Genomic DNA, 24,294 nt, shown 5'->3' with positions numbered 1-24,294 from the left:
GTCCTAAAGGTGGGTGACATGGTCCTAAAGATGGGCAATATGGCGAAAACCAAATATTGCGATAATACTATAGTAAATTTTCATGATACACGATGTCACAATATTTATTTTTTTAGACATCTGATCAGTTGGAACTGAGAAAAAAGAGCCAGTAGAGCTACATTAAAAATACTATCAAAACCTGTGGACACAGTGATTTTTACTTAATATTTGGCACTAAATCCAGTTAAACAAGACTAACTTTGCTCTCTTTATAATGAAACAGGCAGTTGGTCAGTGTTCTAAGTTACAAGTACCGACGATATGTCCAGAAAAGCATATTGTACTGTATAAATTATCACGATAATGACATATATTGCCATATAACTCAGCTCTAGTCGGTGCTGGTTCATAAAAACCATATTAGCTTAATCATGGCGGGATCATTTTACACTGATATGAATTTGTCTGGATGTATTAATAAAAGCAATACATTAAAATGTATAGGAATGCAGAGAAAGAGAGAAAAATCATATTCATCAGATGTGATATGTCTATTTTCTGGACATATTAATAAAAACAGTACATTAAAATGTATAGGAATGCATAGAAAAAGTGAAAAATCATATTCATCAGACATAATAAATACATTTTCTGGACATACTAATAAAAACAATAAAGTAAAATGTATACGAATGCAGAGAAGAAGAGAAAAATCCTCTTTGCCTTTGAGATTTGTAACGAGTACTTTGGTCTAAATGAAAATGTAAGAGGTAAAAAGACTGTTTTTTTATCTTAGCAATGTAACTGAGCAAAACTACAAGTATTTAATTATTGTAATTCTGAGGTGAAGTACAAATCCTCCAAAATAATACTTAAGTACAGCAAAACACAATTACCTTCGTATTTTAAAGCCCTGCTGATGACATCACTTCTGACTTTCCAACAGAACTCCCCTCGTTAAGAGCTTATAAATGGTTAAAATTAGTTTAATAATGGTTAATTAGGTCAAAAACAGCCTAAAATGAACAATAAGAGGTTATAACACATAAATAAGGGCAACCTGTTCTATCTGATGAATATAAATATGTGATGAACTGCCAGGTTTAATGCTGACTGAAGACGAAGTAAGATCAGTAGCCAGCTAGAGCTGAGCTTTAACAGTGCAGATGAATGTGGGCTCACTATTTGGCAAGCAAGAAATCACTGTTGCCCTTTTTATTCGTGTTATAGTTGCTTATTAAGGATTTTTAAGGTGTTGGCCTCATTAATAACCATTAAATAACTAATTCTAATTCAAAAAGCCTTTAGAAATGCAGTCTTATTGTAAAGTGGTGCTACTGTTAGTACAAACGGTGCTGTATGTTAATATTTTGTGTAATATTTTACTTTATTAAGATCAGTATGCAGTTTATACCTTATAGTAGAAGTGTTTAGTGTGCAGTTTGGGATGCAGTATGAGCAGAGAAGAGATGGAAGCCATGTCTCTAGCAGAGAGAGAGAGAGGTTTTTGGCAGAGAGCCAGTTTCAGGAGTGAGTGAGGGGTGTAGAGGATGTAAACCCAAAATCAGTCTGTAGAGCTGCTCTGCTGGATTCAGCCTGAGAGACTCTCATGTCTGCTTAAGGCCTGATACTGTGGGGGGTGGGGGGATGGGGGAGCCCCTGCACGTGCAGCTTTGCCTCTTGATGTCCTGGTGGCTGGTGAAGCGTGGCGGCTAACACGGCTGCCCTGCACATGATGAGATGCAAGATGAGACCGTCTGCCAAATGCATAAATCAAAATATCCCAGCTTTTTTTTAGCAAAATCAGTGAATTCGTCAATAAAAGGGTCATGTTTCGCATTGATATTTTCCACAGAACCACTAGGAATCTTTGTGGTGTCAACCAGTTCTGACTGCTAGCCTAGGCTTCGAGCTGTGAGCTAATAAACCCAACCAAGCTAGCATTAGTGCTTCTCTTGCCTGTGCTTGCTTGTACTCTGGACACTGTTAGAAATAAAGGTTCTGTTCAGGTACATTTTTCGTTCATCAAGGTACAAACAGTGTAAATGTTCCCTCAAAGCTCCAACAGTGGTTTTAAGGTCTGATTGTGAACCTTAAATAAGTTTTTCCAGGTGAAAAGTTCGTATTTGTACCTTTTCATAACCGAATGATTTAAACAGAACAGTAAAATAAAAGCCTGGAGACGAGACGGGGTGTGTGGAGTCAGTACAGCTTAGAACATATCATTTCAGTGGATTATGGTTCAGTTATGTTCCCTGACTGAAGGTACTGAGATGGACCTTTGAGGGTCCCACCCCAGTGACAAGAGGGGTCCTGCCCCAGTGACAGTTTAGTACCTTTATTTCTAAGAGTGTACAGGACTGTAGAGAAAACAGAGATTCTGTATTTGTTTGGCACAAAAAGGAGATGAGTTTTTAACCCTTTCAGTCAGAGAAAAGGAGCCACACTGAGGTAACCTATCTACACTCTTAAAAAAGATGGTTCTTCAAGCGTTCTTTGTAAAGACAGTGGTTCTATATGGAACCATGAAGAACTATTTTGTATGCTTCAAAATGAGCCGTTCGCATGCTTAAATGGTTCTTTGCATGGCAAAACTGTTCTTCAGATCGATGGAGAATGTGTTGTATACGGCTCTAAACAGCACCTTTTTGAAAATGGTTCCATATAGCATCTAAAAGGGTTCCTCTGTTGTTGCAAACTTGACATCAAAACAGTAATAGAACACTTTTTGGTGCTATACAGAACCATACACAACACATTATCCATTTCACCATGCACATGGTTCTTTGAGTGTTCATGGATGAAGAACCATCTTTTTTTCAGCGTGCTAGCCTAGCCATCGAGCTATAAGCTAATAAATGCAGCCAGGCTAGCGTTAGTGTAACTCTTGCCTCAGTTGTTGGACAAGATTATACATGAAACAGCGATTCTGTATTTATTCGGCACAAAATGGACTCCAGAGATGAGTTTTTAACCCCGTCAGTCAGAAAAAAGGAGCCACACTGAGGTAACGTATCTAGATAGCTAGCTACCTTCCTACCTTTAGCTTTTAGCTTATTCTCCTCATCATTTCTGTCATTTGAATATCCATTATCTCACCTGTAATGATAGTTTGAACACAGTTAATAGTTGGATGTCTGCAATAAGATGTTTGGCTTCCTTTGCAATAGCATTAGCGTTAGCTCTCTGTGTTTACAATCACCCGTCCCCACCCAGCTGCCCAGTTTTCCCCTACCGGTCAGAAAACTGTTGTTGGCTGCGGTTCGGGCCGCGCTTTTAAAAAGATTGAAAGAGCTGAAGCTAAAAACCTTTCACAGAAATGAAACCACTCAATAGAAACCCATTTCCAAAACACACAAATTTATTTGAGGTCCACGTTTGGTGACCTTTGATGCCTTCCAAGAATGGGAGTTGCCATCAGACGTTTGTCAGTTTTCTGGCCGAGTCCAGACCCAGCTGTGTTCATCTCCCCGACAGAATGTGTAATCCAAGAATAGAGTGCATCCAGAAATGCCGCGCACGTCTGGCCAAGTCTGATTTTGCAAGCTGTCTGCATTCCAGCCTTTTAGTCTGGTGTATGCTCGGAGAACTGTGCCAAACGTCATGTTCAAACACAGGGCGTGAACACACGGACTCCAATGCTGCATCATGAACAACACATTTATTCAAAACGAACGCTTCCTACAATCCACCTGATAGATCTCTGAAGGCGTGAGTGGCGTCACACCCATATTAGGAAATTCCAGGTCTAAGCTGTTTTTCTCTATGGGAAAAATGAATGGTGTTTTAAAAATTTGCAGCTGTGGTAAACTAAAGCCTTTTTTGAGCTGGATTAGTTTTATCTGAGAAGGTGCCATGATTTGAGTGGTTACTGACACAATCCATGATTTTGATCCAGTGTGAAACTGCAGTGTCTGCAGTTTGTACAAGAGATTCTGATTCAGTCTGCTAAGTAATAATTTGGGAGTGAATGACCTTCTATAATTTGCCGAACTCTGAGCTCCCATAGTAGCCCTGCTCGAATCGATATGTGGGCAATTTCACCCTGTAATTTCACTCTTTTGGGCTCACAGACAGGCCCAAAAATGATTGACTTTCACATCGCTGCTCCATTTTTGTTGTTTTTATTTATTTTTTTTAAAATGCTTGTTGCCCTTTACATTGTATGTAAATTTCATGATGAATGGATCAAAAGAAATGACCCAAAATCACTTGGAAAAAAGTCTGGTTCCATTGACTTACATTAAAAGTAAAGTAGGTTTTTTCCTTCTCCTGTAAAGTTACAATTTCGGAGATACGAGGTTTTCTTCCAACAACGGCGACATGCAAATAAACACGTGGTCATTAGACGCCTCACTTTACAACCTGAGAATATTCTTAGATTACACTTCTATAACCTAAGAATAGCTCAGCCAGTTTGCGTTGAAGTCCCTGTAGTTACTGAACAATAACCCTTAGTATGTACAACCCCATTTCCAAAAAAGTTGGGACGCTGTGCACAATGTAAATAAAAACAAAATGCAATGATGTGCAAATCATTTAAACCCTATATTTAATTGGAAATAGTACAAAGGCAACATATCAAATGTTGAAACTGAGAAATTTTATTGTTTTTTGAAAAATATATGCCCATATTGGATTTAATGCCAACAACACGTTCCAAAAATGTTGGGATGGTGCAACAAAAGGCTGGTAAAGTTGTGTAATGCTAAAAAAGCACCTCATGGTTAATTGGCAACAGGTCAATAACACAATTGGGTAAAAAAAAAGCATCTCAGAGAGGCGGAGTCTTTTAGAAGTAAAGATGGGGAGGGGTTCACCACTCTGTGAAAGACTGCATGATCAAATAGTGCAACAATAACCCACTACAGTACACTAATAGTGGTTGGTGTAATGTAGTGGGTAACACCTCTGCTTTCTATGCTGTAGACTGGGGTTCAATCCCCTGCCTGGGCAAGCAACCTACACTCTGTCAATAAGAGGGCCCAAAGATCACGGCCAGTATTTGCTTGCCGTAATCTTTGGGCCCTCAGGCGGCACTGCATTAAAAACAGACATGATTCTGTAGTGGAAATCACTGCGTGGGTTTAGAAACACTTTTGAAAACCACTGTCAAGAACAGTTTGTCACTGCTTTCACAAATGCAAGTTAAAACTCTAAAACTCAAAGAAAAAAACACATATAAACAGAATCCAGAAATGCCGCCACCTTCTCTGGGCCTGAGCTCATTTAAAATGGACTGAGGTGAAGTGGAAAAGTGTCCTGTGGTCCGACGAATCAACATTTGAAATTCTTTGTGCAAATCATGGACACTGTGTCCTCCAGACTAAAGACCACTCAGCTTGTTATCAGTTCACAGTTCAAAAGCCAGTATTCATGATGGTATAGGGGGGCATTAGTGCACATGGCATGGGTGATGTGCACATCTGTGAAGGCACCATTAATGCTGAATGATATATACATATTTTGGCAACATATACTGCCATCTAGACGACGTCTTTTTCAGGGAAGGCCTTGATTATTTCAGCAAGACAATGTTAAACCACATTCTGCATGTATTACAACAGCATGGCTCCATATTAAGAGTCCAGAAGCTAAACTGACCTGCCTGCAGTCCAGACCTGTCGCCACTGAAAACATTTAGCGCATTATGAAGTGAAAAATACAATAAAGGAGACCCTGAACTGATGAGCAGCTAAAATCCTGTATCAAACCAGAATGAGAAAACATATCTCTTTCCAAACTACAGCAGTGTCTCCTCAGTTCCCAAACGCTTAGAGTGTTAATTGATAATTGATAACAATTGATATCTTGTCTTTGTAGTATTTTCCTTTACAAATATGGTTCACATGATTTGTGTATCACTGCATTCCATTTTTATTTACATTCTGCACAGCGTCACAACTTTTTTGGAAATGTCGTTGTATTACAATATTATATTATTTATATCCATTATTTAATCCACTCAGAGGAGCAAAATGGAGGAAATACATCAAACTAAGCATTCAAAAAATTTATCAAACAAAAACTGGATCTGATGGAGGAAGAAACAGTCAACAGGAAAAACATCCTCCTTGGAAAATACGATAACTGTGGAGTGACAGAAAGCAGGAGACGAGGATGAGAAGCAGCAGAGGCAGCGTACGAGTTCGATAAATTTAGATGTTCATTTCATCGACTCTCATAACACATTTAAGAACATAATATTTTCAAGAACACCGAATGTTTGTAAATTATTCGTAAGACATTAGTAAAGAAAAAATAAGAGAATTCTTAAGAAGTTTTAAGAAGAACTTTTTTCTTAAAACACTTTCGTGATTTTTGAAAAACTCCTGTAGAGAAAGCGGCTGTGGGATGATCACTCCAACTCATCCCAAAGGTATTGGATGGAGCTCCATCACTCTAGAAAACACAGTTCCACTGCTCCACAGCCCAATGCTGGGGGCTTTATACCCCTCTAGCCCACACTTGCCACTGGAAATGGTGAGGCTCATTCTAGTCAGTACTTTTCAATGGAGATTATACAAGCTGTGTGTACAGCTGAACACCTGTATCAGGGTGAGCTTAAAGTAGTTGAATCAGTGAATCAGGTGGGCCGTCCGGATACTTTTGGACACACAGTGTAGTCACACAGGGTGCATATGGGGGTAAACGTGTGGGCTGTGTTTTCTCTGAGCTTACGGGACAGACGCTGTCAGTCATCCAGTCACATCCATCAGCCTGCTGGTTGTGAAGTGTGAGCTCTGAGACAGAAGGGTCTCACACTCACACACACTCACACACACACACACACACACACTCACACACACACACACACTCACACACACACACACACATCACACACACACACAGAGAGAGCAGCCAAGTCTCAAACACACATCCCACAGATCACAATACAAAACAAACAGCTTTAGAGAAACATACAGAGGACTGAGAGAGAGAGAGATAGAGAGAGAGAGAGAGAGAGAAGGAAAGAAAGAATGGAGGATAAACAGAAAAAGAAGGATAGAAGTAAGAGTAGGACAAGAGAAAGAGGGAAAGAAAAGTAGGGAGAGAAGACAAAGGAAAGAGAGGCAGAGTGAGGCAAAGAGAGAGTGGAGAGGGACAGAGAGAAAGAAGAGAATGGGACTGAAAAGAGAGAGAAATGGATAGAAAAGAGAGAAAGATAAGAGGCTAAAAGAGAGACAGAGTGAAGGGAGAGAGTGAAGGAGAAAGAAAGAAGAGAGGATATAAAGGAAAAGAATGATAGAAGTAAGAGTAGGGGAGAGAGAAAAGGAGGGAGAGAAGACAAAAGAAAAAGAGGCAATGAGGCAAAGAGAGGGAAAGAAGAGAGGGAGAAAGAAAAGAATAAGACTGAGAAAGAGAGAGAGAGAAATTGATAGAAAAGAGAGACGAGAGGCTGAAAAGAGAGAAATAGAGACAGAGAGATGGAAAGATATTCATCTCCCTCTCTTTTCTATCCATTTCTCTCTCTCTCTCTCTCTCCCTCTCTCTGCAGACACCACTGTGTGGCAGCAAGTCTGAGATGCTGATTTCTTCTTCAGTGTAGTCATCCGCTTTGTAAAGATCTGTGGACACCTGAGTCAGAGAGAGAGAGAGAGAGAGAGAGAGAGAGAGAGGGGATGTGTTGAGAAAAGCTCGCTCGTGTCAGTGACATCTGAGCATGTCAGAGACTCTCTCGCTTTGGAAGTTTGTCAGTTCGGGGGAAAGCGTGAAGAAGACAAAGAGAGAGAGAAGGAGGGAAGAAGGGAGTGATGGAGTGGGAGTAAACGAAGCTGAGTCATCTCTCTGACTCTTCACCTCCCTCAGAGAAACGACTTGAAAGACTTCGGGGTTCTGAAAGCAGAGAGACACACATCTGTACACTTCAGGATAAACACAGAGAGGAGAGCTCTCTATCAGAGAGAGAGAGAGAGAGAGAGAGAGAGAGAGAGAGTCACTCCGACTCAACCTGGAGATGTTTTCTTTCCTGACGCTGCTCCTCACTGCACAGTGCATCTGTGTTCACCGCAGGGGTGTAGTGCTAAAAAATGGACATGTGTTTCTGATGAGTGATTCAGCTGCTTTAAGGTCAGCCATTACTAATACAGGTGGTCAATTGCGCAAACAGCTTGTATAATCTCAATAGAAAAGCACTGACCAATAGGGACACTCTGGAGCAGCTGTACATGAGCCCAAGGTCACCATGGCCAATGCCAAGCATGGGCTAGAGGGGTATATAGCCCCCCAGCATTGGGCTGTGGAGCAGTGGAACTGTGTTCTCTGGAGTGATGGAGCTCCATCCAATACCTTTGAGATGAGTTGCAGTAAACCAGAACTGACCATCCAACATCAGTACCTGACCTCACTAATGCGCAATCAAATCCTCACAGCGATGTTCCAACATCTAGTGTTCCAAGTGCATGTGAAGTATGTTTTCCTGAGTCTGCGTTCATTTTAAAGGAATTAAAAACTCAAGCTCGCCAGCTGAAAACTCACCGGTACACTGGTAACTCACTGCTGTTCGTCTCACTCTGACTGGACTCGGATGCTGGTTGTCATAGTAACGTCTACACTAAGTGGTTCTCTACGCATGCGCATAATTTTGAATCTGATTGCTTGTAGTGTGAATGTAAACAGAGGTTTTCCATCAGATTGTTGAGTAGACGAGCTTATAAACACCTCAGTTTTAATCTATAAACAGTATGTATTCAATCAGATTGGCAATGAGTGTGTTTACATGCACGTAATAATCCGATAATTGCAGATTTTGTCAGTAATCTCATCAAAGCATTTACGTGCACGTGAGTAATCAGATGATGAGGAAAATCCAGGTCTACATGAGTCAGACAGTAATCAGATTTCTGCTTTACAACCAGCCAATAAACTCACAGAAGAAGACGTGACGTAAACATAATATAAAACTTCATGCCGTGGCTTTTTTAAAAACATTGCGCCGCCTTACCTGATAATATGAACGTACATCATTTAGAAGATGAAGATTATTTAAATCCTTTATTTCATGTTTGGTTTCAGCGTCACTCCAAAAGTGTTTTGCTGCGTCTCGCGGCGACTCTGCTCGCTTATTTCCGGTACCGCCGTCTGTTCTCGCACATGTGCAGACTGAGAAATCTGAAAGAAATCAGAGTAAGAGTTCACATGCACTGAGAAATCTGATTACTGAGCTAAAATCCAGCTTCTTTATCAGATTTCTTAATCAGATTTCTAGATTGGAGTATGGTGTTTACATGACCATTTGAATAATCGGATTGCTGCAGAAATCCGATTATGATCGGATTATTGAGTGCATGTAAACGCACTCAGTCTTTTCCTGTAAACACAGCCTGTGTAGCCTTTCCAAAACTTTGCAAAGTAAACCTTGAAAAGAATAAAATTAGATCTATTCCGAAAGGAAATGAAGGCAGTGAGGTTTCAGAGCTTTACTATTGTGAATGAATAGGCTGTATTAGATGAGTAGCTTTTAATAAATGTGTGCTAATGCACTGCTCTCTCTCTCTCTCCCTCTCTCTCTCTGTCTCTCTCTCTCTCTCTCTCTGTCTCTGTCTCTCTCTCAGTATCCCAGGTTCAGCGGTGTGTGCGTTTGATATGGAACAGCTAGCAGCCGTGTTTGACGGCAGATTTAAGGAGCAGAAATCTCCAGAGTCGATCTGGACGCCTGTGGCAGACGAACTCATCCCCAAACCAAGGTACATAAATCACCCCCCCCCCGCTAGCATAGCATTAGCGCAAGCCATTATTCACACAACTGCAACACATTCAGCATTTTTGTCAGCATATTTCTACAGGCAGTGGATACTTCATACTTTCTTTAGAGAGTTCTTGAAGCAAATACTGAAATATTAAACCAGTGTTTACCCATAAATCTGTGCCTTATGTTGCTGTCAAGCTATCAACTCAATTCATTACTCTGCGTCATCCGCTTTTTCAGATAAGTGACAAACAATTTGTTAAAATATTTAATTTTTAAATTTATTTAATTTAAAATAAAATTTTTAACAGTCTTACACCGTGGTTGGAGTTTGTAGATCAATTTATGTTTGATAAACTGATTAACAAACTGTCCTAAAACAGCCCAAGATATATATGAATGATTGGAGCACTTGTGCATTTAAGGGTTCTAGATAGTTTAACTGTAGTTTTTATTGGACACTTTTGGTTCCCTAATCCTGGGGTATGCAAACTTTTTCACACCAGGACCCACATATAGAGGTAACCCTGTTTAAGAGACCTACCAAATATTTTATGAAGAAAAATAAGAAATAAACTCATGACAGTGGTTCTGTTAATGAACCGTGAACATTCAAAGAATCATTGAATCAACGATTAGATGGTTCCATGCGTCATGAAATGGTTCTTCAAATTGCTGGAGAATGTGCTTTATAAGGTTCTATAGAGAGCCTTTCTGGAAAGGATTCTTTATAGCACCAAAAAGGTTCTGCTGTTGTGATGATGTCAAGCTTATAACAACTGAAGAACCCTTTTTAGTCCTAATTAGAAGCATTTTCAAAAAGGTTCTACATAGAACCATATACAGCTTGTTCTCCATCAATCTGAAGAACCATGTCACCATGCAAAAAAACATTTAATTTATTATTTGTTATTTGAGTGTTCATGGTTCTATATAGAACCATTGTCTTCACTGAATAACCCCTGAAGACCCATTTTTTTAAGAGTGTAGAGTTTGAGTGTGGTGACTGCATCCTTTCCTTTTTAAAATAATTAAAATAAGTTAAAGAACCTCCATATAAGGTTCTGAATCAGTGAGAGAGTTTTCCTAGAACCACACATCCAAACCTAGACTCAGTTAGGAATCTTTATGTTTGAGAGTTTAAGCTTCTTTCTCACAGCCAGTCCTGTAATTCTCTCTCAGGCCAGGAGGGTGCGCCATCCAAGGCTCAAAGTTCAACTCCTCTAACTCCTTCCCTGACGAAATGCTGAACTTCGTGAAGACCCACCCGCTGATGGACGAGGCCGTGCCGTCTTTGGGCCAGAGGCCATGGATCGTTAGGACGATGGTCAGGTGGGTTTAATAATGGTGGGGCAGCAATCTAAGAGCTGGATCTATCGTTTGGAGGTCATTCATTGGATCCCAGGTGATGCCACAGCCATCCGTGGTCTGGAGTCCAAGACAGCACAGCTGTCCTCTCTCTCTCTCTGGGTGGGTAAGATCTCAGCGTGACGCTGGCCAACGCAGGGGTCTGATAGCTGATGTAACGAAATTAGAAGTTAGTGTTCTCCTCCGAGCGTGTTGAGCTTCAGTGACGTTCCATTAGCAGCAGTCTGAAAACATGTGGTGGAGCTTCATGTGTCTCAGAGGGAGATTGTGCTAGACTTCACCCTTGGGAGCATCCCACCCTCACTAGCCCACAGTAGTACTGTGAACTAGAGGGAGTCCTAGCTAGTGGTTGGATTTGGAACAGAAGAAAACCAGGTTTAAAAAGTCCTGTTTTGGAGCAAATTCGCTATTTCACTAATCACTATTTTGATTTAATACACTGATGTATTTCAAGACTAGCGTACAGAGACACAGCACTGCACCATGTAGTGGTTTTGCTGCTCTAAAACACCTATATATGTATATATATATATATATACACAAACAAATGCATTTTCATATATATATACATACATATATGTATATATATATATATATATATATATATATATATATATATACAAACAAATGCATTTTCAAATGTGTATATATATATATATGTATGTGTATATATATATATATATATATATATATATATACATATATGTATGTATATATATATATGAAAATGCATTTGTTTGTATTTGTTATTATATAGTTCAATTTTATGTAGTTTTGACAAAGGTTACAGATATTAACTAAATGTATGGATGAACGGTACTGACTTTACATTAACCATGTACATATGCAGTAAGACACTCACACACAATGTATTTCAAATATACAAGACATCAAATCATAACTGCATTTTCACGGAGTATCAATACCTACAACACTCGCTTCTGCCATGTTAAAGGTTCATTTCCTAATATTTAAAATTAACATGCTGGAATACAAATTAATTTCAGAAGGTATCAGACAGTGAAGTGCATTAGACAGGATTTTGGTTGTTTTCATACATATTCAAATATATTTGAGAAATACATTTACACACATTTATTTCTGTATGCTACATTTTTATGTGTAATATTTCCCCATATATTTATAACAAATGTATTTTAAAAATATATTTGGTTAATATGGCGGTATACTCCAAAATATATTTGAGCTTGTGCAATGTATTTCGGCCTGGATTGCAATGTGTTTGGAATGTATTTTAAATATATAAAAACATATGTCCATATATTTTTTTCCATATGGCTACAGCGTCAGATGCCACACCATAAGTTAAATAGCAGCTGTAGACTGTGACTCCACAATCACCTTCACCACAGGAGGTGGTAGCTGTAATGTAGCTGCGTTCTGCTGTTCGGTTAATGCTGTAGAATAAGCTGTAATTAAAATACAGTGATCTCCTGTATTTTTACATGAAAGTAATGCAGCTCATTGGCCAGTACTTTACTGTAAATTTGCATATAAAATGATCACTTCTGACTTTACCAGACCTATAAATATGTTTGAAAATGTAAATGAAACACCCTGTTTTGCACTGTATATATACAGAAAGCAAATACACATTTTACAGATGTTTTCACCTTTGATATCATTTGCACAACCATATGACGGTGTTTTAGGGCCACTGTTAATAAAAATAAAAATAGTAGACTTCGAGAATAAAGTCGTAATATTTAGAGAATAAAGTCGTAATATTTTGAGAAAAAAGTCGTGCTATTTCGAGGATAAAGTGGTCTAACTGTAGGGGGGCTGCCATAACACGTTGAGGTTGCTGTACTGGCGCCGGAGTTCCACTCACTCCTGTCTCCCTCCTATCTCCTCTTCATGCTCTCTTTGAATGGTGCGGAGATGTAGCCCCCGATAGCCGTGTAGACGACCCTGCTTGAGATTCTCCTTCAACAACACAGACAGACAGTTTCCTCCGAGTCCGTCTGGCTCTTTATTCTAGATAAACAGTTTCCTGCTCAGCCGTTTCAGCCAGTTCTTATACTAATAACAGGCTGGTGCTGATGTGCAGGAGAGACAGGGAGACTGAGTGTTTCTTTATGGGTGAATCGATATGAAAGTAGAGCTCCACCAACTCACCGCCCCTCATTTAACACAAGGAGGTGCCGCCTTCCCTTCGCAAAACCTTTGTTCACAATATTGACCTTTCCTGGTATTAATGCCACTTTAATGTCGGAATTCTACGACTATTTTTCCTTAAAATATTACAACTTTTTTTCTCGAAATATTACGACTTTATTCTCGAAGTCCACTATTTTTATTTTTATTAACAGTGGCCCTAAAACGCCGTCGTACAACCATGACCAGAAAGACGCATCTAGCAGTTTTTTGTCAGCACCTCAGTGTTCTAGCATTAAAATACCTTAATATAAGTAAATTTCACAATAAAATGAAGAATGCAGTGTTTTACTGTTGAAATTAACCTTAAATATTGTGAAATCCTATCAGTGTACGTTTGGGGGGAAGGGAGAAACTGAGCCAGTTTGTTTTTTTGGCCGACCCATCACTTTAACCCCTGGAAATCAGAAGCAAAAACATGAAAAAAACAAGCTATTTCTGCTGTTTAATCTGCTCTTCTTAGTTAATAATGTGTCAGTGCTGTTTGATTGATTAAGTAAATGGCATGTGTCTATTTGAGATTACAACTCAACATGGTTTGCTTTAGACATGCAGTTACGCTAATTAGTGTACACAAGCTTCCAGTAGGCCTACTAAGCTACATCAGCCTCGTAGCTCAGGTTTAAAACCAAATAAGCACACCTCAGACACCAGACGTGCCTCGGCTGATGGACTGCGCTGAGACCAAGCTGTAGTTTTCTCGCTAGACTGTTGGAGTAGCGCAGTGTCATGGTCAGCGCACAGATTTGTGCTACTCCCTGAAAATTCAGCCAGCAGGCAACCGTGTTTTTTCTCTGTTGGTGTCTCTCACAACACACGGACCACAGTCTGCTCTCGGCTGGACACCCCGCCGGCCGCAAATCTGCCAGAACATTACCGTGACGAGTTGCTTGTGCAGTTTGAAGCGCCCACAGCGGCCCTTCCTCACTTTCAGAGAATAGCACTGCACCCCAGCGGAGCATTCCTACTGTTCAGCCGCAGCCCTGCCGTCTCAAGACGAGCTAGTTTGTCTTAATTACACCGACAACTGTGCATATTTATGCAGCGCGTCATTACTGCCTCTGGTTTTGATTAATTTTTAAGCAGCTTGATTCTGCCTTTGTCTCAACAGAGAACGAGTAAATCAGAAACATGCAGAGTTTTAACACATGAGAGTGTGTAGAGTTATTATTGCTGTTTTACTCTACAATTTTTATCATAGTTACATTGCTAATTACATAGTTAAGTATTGTTCAGGTGCTATTACAACCTCATTTCCAAAAAAGTTGGGACGCTGTGCAGAATGTAAAATAAAAATACAATGCAATGATGTGCAAATTATGTAAACCATATTTTTAAAGGAAAATACTACAAACACAACATATCAAATGTTGAAACTGAGAAATTTTATTGTTTTTTGACAAATATATGCACATTTTGTATTTGATGCCAGCAGCACATTCCAAAAAAGTTGGGACGGGGGCCTGTTTACCACTGTGTTTCATCACCTCTTCTTTTAACAACACTCTGTAAGCGTTTGGGAACTGAGGAGACACTGCTGTAGTTTGGAAAGTAAAATGTTTTCTCTTTCTTGTTTGATATAAAATTTCAGCTGCTCAACAGTTCGGGGTCTCATTTGTCATATTTTTCATTTCATAAAGTGGCAGATGTTTTCAGTGGTGACAGGTCTGGACGGCAGGCAGGTCAGTTTAGCACCCACGGAGCAATGCTGCTGTAATACATGCAGAATGTGGTTTGACATTGTCTTGCTGAAATAATCAAGGCCTTCCCTGAAAAAGACGTTGTCTGGATGGCAGCATATGTTGCCAAAATATGTATATATCATTCAGTATCATGAATACTGGCTTTTGAACTGTGCACTGATAACACGCTGAGTGGTCTTTAGCCCAGAGGACACAGTGTCCATGATTTCCAAAAAGAATTTCAAATTTTGAATCGTTGGACCACAGGACACTTTTCCTCTTCGCCTCGGTCCATTTTTCACAGACATAGATATTTGCGTACATACATAATAAGATTGGCTACTCATAAGTAGAAACCATGTCCATTGAATTTAATGTTAATTTTATTTTGCACTAAAGATCTACCTAGCAGTCCTACGTGAAAGAAATGTGTTGTTCAACCTTTCCGCTGTCATTTTTAATGGATTATTTGAAATAAGGTCTTTTTTACTTAAATAAAGACTAACTTCTTGAGATTTTTACTTTTTTTATTTTTACTTAGTATGTCATTGTCAACTCTGTTATTACTTTTCAAGAAAGTTGTTTCAAGATAATAAGTAGTTATTTTGTACGTCATCAGTTTGTCATAATAATTCGAAATAACCCAAAATTTGACATACCGGTTGACGAATTTGACACTCGTTGATATAAACTAAACTGGGAGGTTTATTTGAAAAAGCATACGAAAAACAGGGTTAACACCAGACCAGATCAAAATCCAGTAGAGAAGAGCACAATACATGGGAGCAGGAAAAATCATAGTCATAAACAAGCGCAGGTCAAAACCAAGAGATCTAGCTAACATGTAAACAAAGGCAATAGGGAATAACCCGAACGACAAAAAAGAGAAACAAAGCGGGTCAAAGACGGGATTAGCAGTAAACAAGAAAACGGCTCAGTGTGCACTGAGAACAGAGGCAATACTTCACCAGGTAACAGTGAAACAGACAGGCTTAAACACACAGCCATACAGGTGATGACAGTCAGTACTCAGGCGACTTGGATCTGCTGGTTGGCTGGTGATTGGTAGACAGAGTCACATGACTTGCCGAGGGATCTTGGGAGTTGGAGTTGAAAGTGTGACTCAAAAGTCTGAAAGTCTTTACGTTTTGTATTGAGTCTGCAATTTTAACTTCCAGTTTGTTTCGATGCCAAAGAAAGACAAAAACGTCAAAACCGTAACAGATTTTTTTATCTTAACGGGACAGAACACTGTTCTAAAGTTCTAAAGGATGAAATCTCTTATGTGTCCCTCAGATATCAGCTCAACAAGATGGTGGTAGACACGAACGCTGGTCCCCACGGCAACCGGACCGTCCTGTTCCTGGGTTCCAGCCGCGGGACCATCCTCAAATTCCTGATCGTCCCCAACCGGGACAACACAGCGTCCAACAACAATGTCTTTCTGGAGGAGCTGGAGGGCTACAACCCAGAGAAGTAAGGGTGGGAGATGGAGTGTGTGTCTTTGCTGCCGTTGTGTGTTGGAGTGTGTGTGGCGTGGTGAGGAACGCAGGGAGGGATCCAGCGGGGTAAACAGATGGAGCATTAGCTGCCTGGTGTCTCTGGCTGGAGGCAGTAATGAGCGTTTAAGCAAAAGTCACGTTAGCATGCTAATTATGTTAGCAAGTTAATTATGCCTCCCACCTCAGACTGTTGAGTCTCTGGCTCTGTGGTTCTCTTTCTCTCTCCTTGCTGATGAAAAGGAAAAGAGGTTTGCTTAAAGCCTTCAAAAACTGCTCTGTACATCCAAAAGTATCCAGACGCCCTGCTAATCACTGAGTTCAACTACACATTTAAAAAACATGGTTCTTCAAGGGTTCTTTAGAAAAGGCACCCACCACAAGTTCTATGTAGAACCATTTCACGCTTACATGGTTCTTTGCATGGTGAAGTGGCTCTTCAGATGGATGGAGAATGTGTTGTATATCGTTCTATTTAGAACCTTTTTTGAAAATGGTTCCGTGTAGCACAAAAAAGGTTCTGCTATTGTTACGATATTATGATGGTACTTGCTACAATAAAAGAACCCCTTTTGGTGCTGTATAGAACCATGTACCACACATTCTCTATCAATCTGAAGAACGATTTCACCATGCAAAGAGCCATTTAAGCATGAAGTGGTTCAATATAGAGCTCATGGTTCTAAATAGAACCATTCCATTTAGAAAAGAACCCTTGAGGAACCATTAAGAGTGTACTTTAAGATGCGCCCATTATGTTCATTGTTTGTATAATCTGAATGCACAGTTTGTATAATCTCCATAGAAAAGCATTGACCACTTGAACGGGACACTCTGGAGAAGCTGGACATGAGCCTAAGGTCACCATGGCCAATGCCAAGCATGGTCTAGAGGGGTCTAAAGCCCCCTAGCATTGGGCTGTGGAGCAGTAGAACTGTGTTCTCTGGAGTGATGGAGCTCCATCCAATACCTTTGGGATGAGTTGGAGCGGTGTTTGTAATTAATGATTATTAATTAATTAATTAGCTGATGTGTGTCAGCAGTGGATTCACCTTAAAGTAGCTGAGTAGCACTTTTGGACAGAGAGTGCCGGTTTCATGACTACACACTGAAAAAAGATGGTGCTTCAAGGGTTCTTTAGTAAAGAAAATGGTTCTATATAGAACCTTGAACACTCAAAGAAGCCTTTGCATGATTAAAGGGTTCTTTTCATCATGAAGTGGTTCTACAGATTGATGGAAACTGTGCATGAATGTGCTAAAGACAGTTCTGTGTAGAACCTTTTTGAAATGGGTTCTATATAGCAAGCAAAGGGTTCTTCTATTGTTAGGGGCTTGACACTGTAACAATAGAAGAACCCTTTTGGGTGCTATATAGAACCATTTTCAACAAGGTTCTACATAGAACCGTCTACAGCACGTTCTCCATCAGTGTGAAAAACCCTTTCATGATGCAAAGAACCCTTTAATCATGCAAAGGCTTCTTTGAGTGTTCAAGGTTCTATATAGAACCATTTTCTTTACTAAAGAACCCTTGAAGCACCATCTTTTTTTTGAGTGTAGGCTTAAAGGGGAATTCAGATTTTTCAAAATGTGTAATTCACTGTTTGAGGTGTAAACAGAGAGATTCAGAGTGGTTTGGTGTGAAATGGTTCAGATGTCTTTACAGTGGTGGTGATAGGAACCAGGGGTCGCCATGACTACAACACAAATATAGACATTTTATTTACTATCCAGAACCACCAGTGAACCTACACAAGTCTTCTGAGTTTATATGGAATGTTGATGATGGGAAAATAGTGATAAATCTGAAAGTCAGTTTTCTTTGGGGACTATTTTACCCTGAATGAATCCCTCCACCATGAATGGGTTTTAAAAATATGTTTTAGGACAAAAACTACCATAAAACAGACTTCAGGCAGCGTATTCATAACCATTTCATGTAACTTTGTGAGGGAGCTTTTAGAGGCGTTAAGTGCTTCGGACGTCTGGTTCGTATCACCACCACTGTAAACAGACTCTTACTAGGCAAGCATCTCTAGAACGAAGCATTTCACATCAAACCATGCTGAATCACCTTGTTTGTAGCTTAATGTTTTAATGAATTCCCCTTCAATCCCCGTCCAGGACACTGGCCCATATGTAAATAGAGTCTTCGGCTAGCTGAGAAAACCGTATAAAACTCTTTATATGGGTAATACATGTGCTTTAGTGTAATACAGTAAAAAAAGGAAGCAATTCCATCAGCAGCACCTGATTTAATGAAGGGTTGATTAATGATGGAGGAACTGGATGGAAAGTAAATACTGGACTTCTTCGAGGAGAGATCTGGAAATGGTTAATACACAGACACACATACAATTACTATTTACTGAATTCATGTTCATTTGTGAGTTCAGACCGTACCTTAAACATGGCGGTGGTAGTATGAGGGAAGACTGATTAAGGGAGGGGGAGAACTCTGAGAACTGGGGCTGGAGTTCTGGGCAGCTTCCGCCTGTAATTAGCAGGCCGGTCCCCCTCATAGCCATAGCAGGACCGATGTAGGACTGAGGAACAGGGAGGAGATGGGGTGGCGGTGGGGACTGAGAACACTTTGTCACAGTAACGGAAGGTGAGGATGTGAATTCATAGGGCGTTAGATTGGAAGAGGGAGGGGTTTCAGCCATGCTCCTCCCCCCAAACAAGAGAGAGCAAATCATACCTGTCCAGGCTTCATTACACTGGTTACAGTCCAGCCTCTGTAAGTAGATTTTAAGGTGTTGCTGCTGCTTATTTTAGAAGCATGAAATGGATGAGCACCATCATACATTACGGACTGTCTGTCTCGGAGAACCCAGAGTCGTTCTCTGAGATCCAGCACTGCGTAACGCACCGCCAGGCAACAGGAACAGATGCAGTGATGCAGTGTTTTTGCTTTTACACACAAAAAAAAGAGCTATTTATTCACTGAGATTAGACAGCCACAGTACATCATTTTAATTTTGAATTTTAATATCTTTTTTTAACAACTATTATTGTTCTACTGTTATCTATTCTGTTTTTTACTATTCATACTGTGATCATTAATATTATTATGGATTTATTATCTGTTTGTTTTATCTGTACTATGTTTTAATTTATATTTCATTACTATGTATTTACTTGTTTATTTATGTATTTTTAATTTGCTCTTTTATTTGGTATTTTTATGTTACGCTAATAATCTTACTGTTTATCATTTTTATGTTATTACACCATCATTTTTTTTATTTTTCTGCAGCCTCTGTGAAGGACTTTGATATATTACATAAACAGCCGTGTGCAGAAGTTTGTGCGCCCCAGTCGAATTCTATGCATTTATTGATTTTCTGAGTGTAAAAAAGTGAACACATCCTCTACAGAGAACACACTTCCGCACATTTTAACACATGATTACTGTTTATTTGCTGAATTTAACATATTAGACACAAATAAAACATAAAAAGTGACCAGTGCAAAAGATAGGGCACTTTTTATCTTTTTTTCTAATATGTTAAATTAAAAAAAAATAATAATTGTGCATTAAAAGGAGCAGAAGCGTGCGCTCTTTAGAGGATGCGTTCACTTATGTTGACTTAGAAAATGAATCAAACATGATATTTGAAGGGGGGTGTTGAAACATTTGCGTATGACTGCATGAAAGGTGCTAAGAAAATTAGGATTTTTACTATTATTGTTGTTGTTGATTGTAATGTTATCTATTGATTTTATGAGCTAAAAACAGCCCAGATAAATAACTTTAAATATAATTATCTCAGGTGGCTCAAACTGTACTTTTTTTTTTACCCTACAAACACAGAATAATCTCCACCTACATAGCAGGTGCAAGTGTGAGCGGGCGAGAGACAGAGAGAGAGAGACTGGAGCTAAGAGCCAATTAGGGCTAATGCACAATGCCAGACTGAGCTTTGATGTGTATCAGAACAAAGCCGCTGTTTCCGTGTGCGATGGAGAGATTTGAGGCGTTTTCTGAAGCGCTTTTAAGTTTCATTGTTTCTTTTTATTTTATTCTCCGCGAGATGAAACAGTTGCGGTTCAGGAGCGATAACAGACTGAAATTCAGTGATTGGGTGGAGTTACCCTGAGTCAAATCCCACGATGTGTTGGTTTTCTAAGTGAAAATAAGTTAACACGTCCTCTGCAGAGAACACACTTAACAGAGCATGTTTCTGCCAGTTTTAGTGCACAGTTTCTGTTTTTGTTTTGAATTTGCTGCTTTTGTGATGTCACAAAACCACATTTACATATAATTCACCTAACCAGCCTGCAGCGGTTTAGCCGCACCTATTCACTCTGATGTCATAAGGAATGTTTGAGCTCTGATTGCTTTCTGAATGAGGCGCAATACAGGGCAGCCAATCAGAACAGAGCTCATTTACATGTATGTCATAAAGGTACAGTAGCAAAAACAGCTTGTTTGATTCTGAGAGGTTGGAAAATGGTAAAAATGGACTATGATTGTTTTTGGTGCACAAAACCACACAAATGTCACAAATGAATGAAGCCTAAACATTGGAACATTGCTGTGAGAATTTGATTGAGCATTAGCGAGGTCACTGATGTTGGATGATCAGTTCTGCCAAGCGTCAGCTAGAGCCATGACCACTCAAAGAACCTTTTGAATGATTAAAGAGTTCTTCATCGCGACAGTGTTCTTCAGATTGATAGAAAATGTGCATGAATGTGCTGTAGATGGTTCTATATAGAACCCTTTTGAAATGGGTTACATGTAGCACCCGAAAGAGTTATTCTGTTGTTAAAAACAACATGAACGCGCAAACAACGTGAAAGTGCTATAAACGGTTCTATATAGCACCCAAAAGGTTACCGTAACAATAGAAGAATCCTTTTTGGTGCTATATAGAACCATTTTCAACAAGGTTCTTTATAGAACCATCTACAGCACATTCATGCACATTTTCTATCAATCTGAAGAACTCTTTCATGAAGCAAAGAACTCTTTTATCATTCAAAAGGTTCTTTGAGTGTTCATGGCTCTACATAGAACCATTTTCGTTACTAAAGAAACGTTGAAGCACCATCTTTTAAATGATTAATTAATTAAGGAAGCTGTGTGTGTCAGCAGTGGATGCACTTTAAAGAAGCCGAGGGACAGAGGGCCGGTTTCATCGCTACACACTTAATAAAAAAATGGTGCTTTGAGGGATCTTTAGTAAAGAAAATGGTTCTATATAGAACCCTTAACACTCATAGAACCCTTTGCATGATTAAAAAGTTCTTTGCATCATGACAGCGTTCTTCAGATTGAAGAAGAATGTGCATGAATGTGCTATAAGCTCGTTTATATAGCACCCAAAAGGGTTACCGTAACAATAGAAGAATCCTTTTTTTATGCACATCTTGTCTAATCTCCAGCCTAAGGTCACCGTGTCCAGTGCCAAGCGTGGGCTAGAGGGGTATAATGTCCCCCAGCATTTGGCTGTGGAGCAGTGGAGCTGTGTTTTCTGGAGTGATGGAGCTCCATCCAGTACCTTTGGGATGAGTCTGTGATCCAGAACTGACATCCAACGTCAGTACCTGACCTCACTAATGCTCAATCAGATCCTCACAGCAATGTTCCAACATCTAGAGTAAAGCCTTCCCAGAAGAGGAGAGGCTGTTATTGCAGCACAAACTCACTATTAACACCTTCATTTCAGAAGAAACACTGAGTGTCTAAACTTTTGGACACATTTTAAAGCTGTGTCCGAGCCGTCGTTAGCAGAGCCTTTCATGATTTTCTCGGGCTGAAGGGTGAGTCACACTTATCAAATGAGCAGAAGAGTGTGAGGGCGAGATGAGAGGGAGAGGGACAGCAAATGAAGGAGTGATTGAATGAAGAGAGAGCAAGAGAATGGAGAAAAAGAAGGTACTTTAGGCTCGAGAGAGAGAGGCAGACAGAGAATATAAAAAGGGAAAGAGGAGGGTTAATTTAGACTCTGCAGAGAGGTTGAGAGGAAAAGGAAGAGACGGAGAGAGAAAGAGAAAAGAGCAGAAAGAGAGCGAACAGGTCTATAAATACAGTGGAGGACATTAGTGAGGGACGAGGTGCTTCTGTATGGGAGAGACGGAGAGGGATGGAGCGACGGACACGGATGAAAAAGTGAAGGCGGTACGGAGGCCTGCGTGTTGAAGGAGTGCCGAGAGTGAGGCATGACTCCAATTAAAGTCTACAGCTTCACCTCGCATGTCATTTTCAGCCTCATTACCGCACACAGCCGACAGAGTGGACGGTTTGATCCGGACGTGCGTGCCGCTGAGGGACGGCGGAGGTGAATCGAGGCCAGAGCGGAGGGTGTGATCTGATTACCTTATTCACTCCTGCCTGATTTAGCCGACTCCCTGCTGAGCTCCGGCCTCGCCAAACCCCCAAGGGCGCCCGACCGGCGGCGCAGGTTTAGTTTTAGAAGTCAACGGTCCGACATTCTGTACGGCAACAGCTTAGGTCAATGATAAAGCGCAGATATTGTACACTTTTCTTGTATTTAATAATTTCCCCGGAGGTCCACTTACGATGTTTGTGGTTTTATGCGGCAAAAACAGCTCAAATACATATTTTACATCACAGTTTTTGGGTAACACTTTATTTGGATAGTCCACTTTAGATGCTTTGTAGATACTTATTTACTTTCAGGTTACATTAAGCTGAATTTCTACTAAACTGACCAATTTTCTTTAACTCTAATCCTAACTCTAACCTCAACCTCAACCCAAAACCTAAACCCAACCCTCACCCTGGTCCAAATCCTAACCCTAATCCCACCACTGTTTAGAATCAACAGATAGTTTTAACAATTTGAACATCTGTAGATAATCTATAGGGGTCGATAGTGGACTATACAAATAAAATGAGACCCCATTTTTCTAGGGCTGAACAATTTGGGGAGAATATCTAGTTGCAATTTTTCTTACTAATATTGTGACTGTGATTTAAATTGTGATTATTTTCTATACATTAAGGTTCAGGCCTGTTTTTTGCCAGTAAGACCAGAACATCCACTTTCTCAGGCTTGAGGCTCGACCTCTGAATGTAGTGAGCCAGACGGCCAGTAAATTGTGCTTGTGATGTCACAACACATGGGGGTTTGGCTGCCTCTGATTGGTCTAACTTATATACAGGTGGTTCACAAGCTCTGTGTTATTAGGTTAAATTTCCCCACTTAAAACTTAAGACAATGTTTTTGATAATATAGGCTATAAACTTTTTTTAAAAATTGCAGCTCTTGTGATTTGAAAAGCTCTCTTAAACTGCAATTTTGATACAAAAAGGATTAATCTTTCAGTCCTAATATATAATATATACCCCGAAATATACACTATATATCGCTGCTGTCAGAACAAAACCTCGTATCTCCATTTTTGTCGTTTTTAATTTTTTGACATAGTTTGAATATGTATGTTTTCCTTTATGCTGTGTGTAAATTTCACGATGAATGGAAAGCCTGAAATTACTTGGAAAAAAGTCTGGTTCCATTGACTTCCATTAAAAGTAAAGTAGGTTTTTTCCTTCTCCTGTAAAGTTACCATTTTGGAGATACGAGGTTTTGTTCTGACAACAGCGACACACTGACATATTTAAATGACCTCTGTTCTGATGCCCTGTACAGTTGCCTCATTCAGAACGCAGTGCAGACTGAAACACTACTTATAACTTCAGTCTGAGTGGGTGGGGCGAAGCTTCTATAGAGTAAGTAGGTGGATGTAAGCAAATGACATCACAGAAACAATGAATTCAAAATAAGCTGTTTTTGCAGTTTAGTTTCTGTATATGGACTGTATGGACTGCTATGCTTTGAAACAATGTTTACATATTACATCAAACTCTATTAGTGTAGAAATCAAGATTTCTATAAAATGGGCCTTGAGCTACCGCAACT

At 39.8% G+C, this 24,294-nt stretch overlaps 1 protein-coding gene across 1 annotated transcript in view; it reads left to right on the top strand.

Annotated features, from left to right (window-relative positions):
• Positions 1-24,294, top strand: part of sema6bb (sema domain, transmembrane domain (TM), and cytoplasmic domain, (semaphorin) 6Bb) — a 224,698-nt gene that overhangs the window by 155,930 nt on the left and 44,474 nt on the right. The window contains exons 11-13 of the mRNA XM_036579602.1: positions 9,537-9,668; positions 10,853-11,002; positions 16,195-16,374. Of these exons, the coding sequence (XP_036435495.1) occupies positions 9,537-9,668; positions 10,853-11,002; positions 16,195-16,374 (462 nt within the window). The remainder of the gene's footprint in view (positions 1-9,536; positions 9,669-10,852; positions 11,003-16,194; positions 16,375-24,294) is intronic.

The sequence above is a fragment of the Colossoma macropomum genome, unplaced genomic scaffold (assembly GCF_904425465.1).
Source record: "Colossoma macropomum unplaced genomic scaffold, Colossoma_macropomum, whole genome shotgun sequence".
In the NCBI taxonomy this organism is placed as follows: domain Eukaryota; kingdom Metazoa; phylum Chordata; class Actinopteri; order Characiformes; family Serrasalmidae; genus Colossoma; species Colossoma macropomum.
The sequence above is the reverse complement of the archived record's forward strand: the minus strand, read 5'-3'. Positions and strand labels throughout refer to the sequence as shown.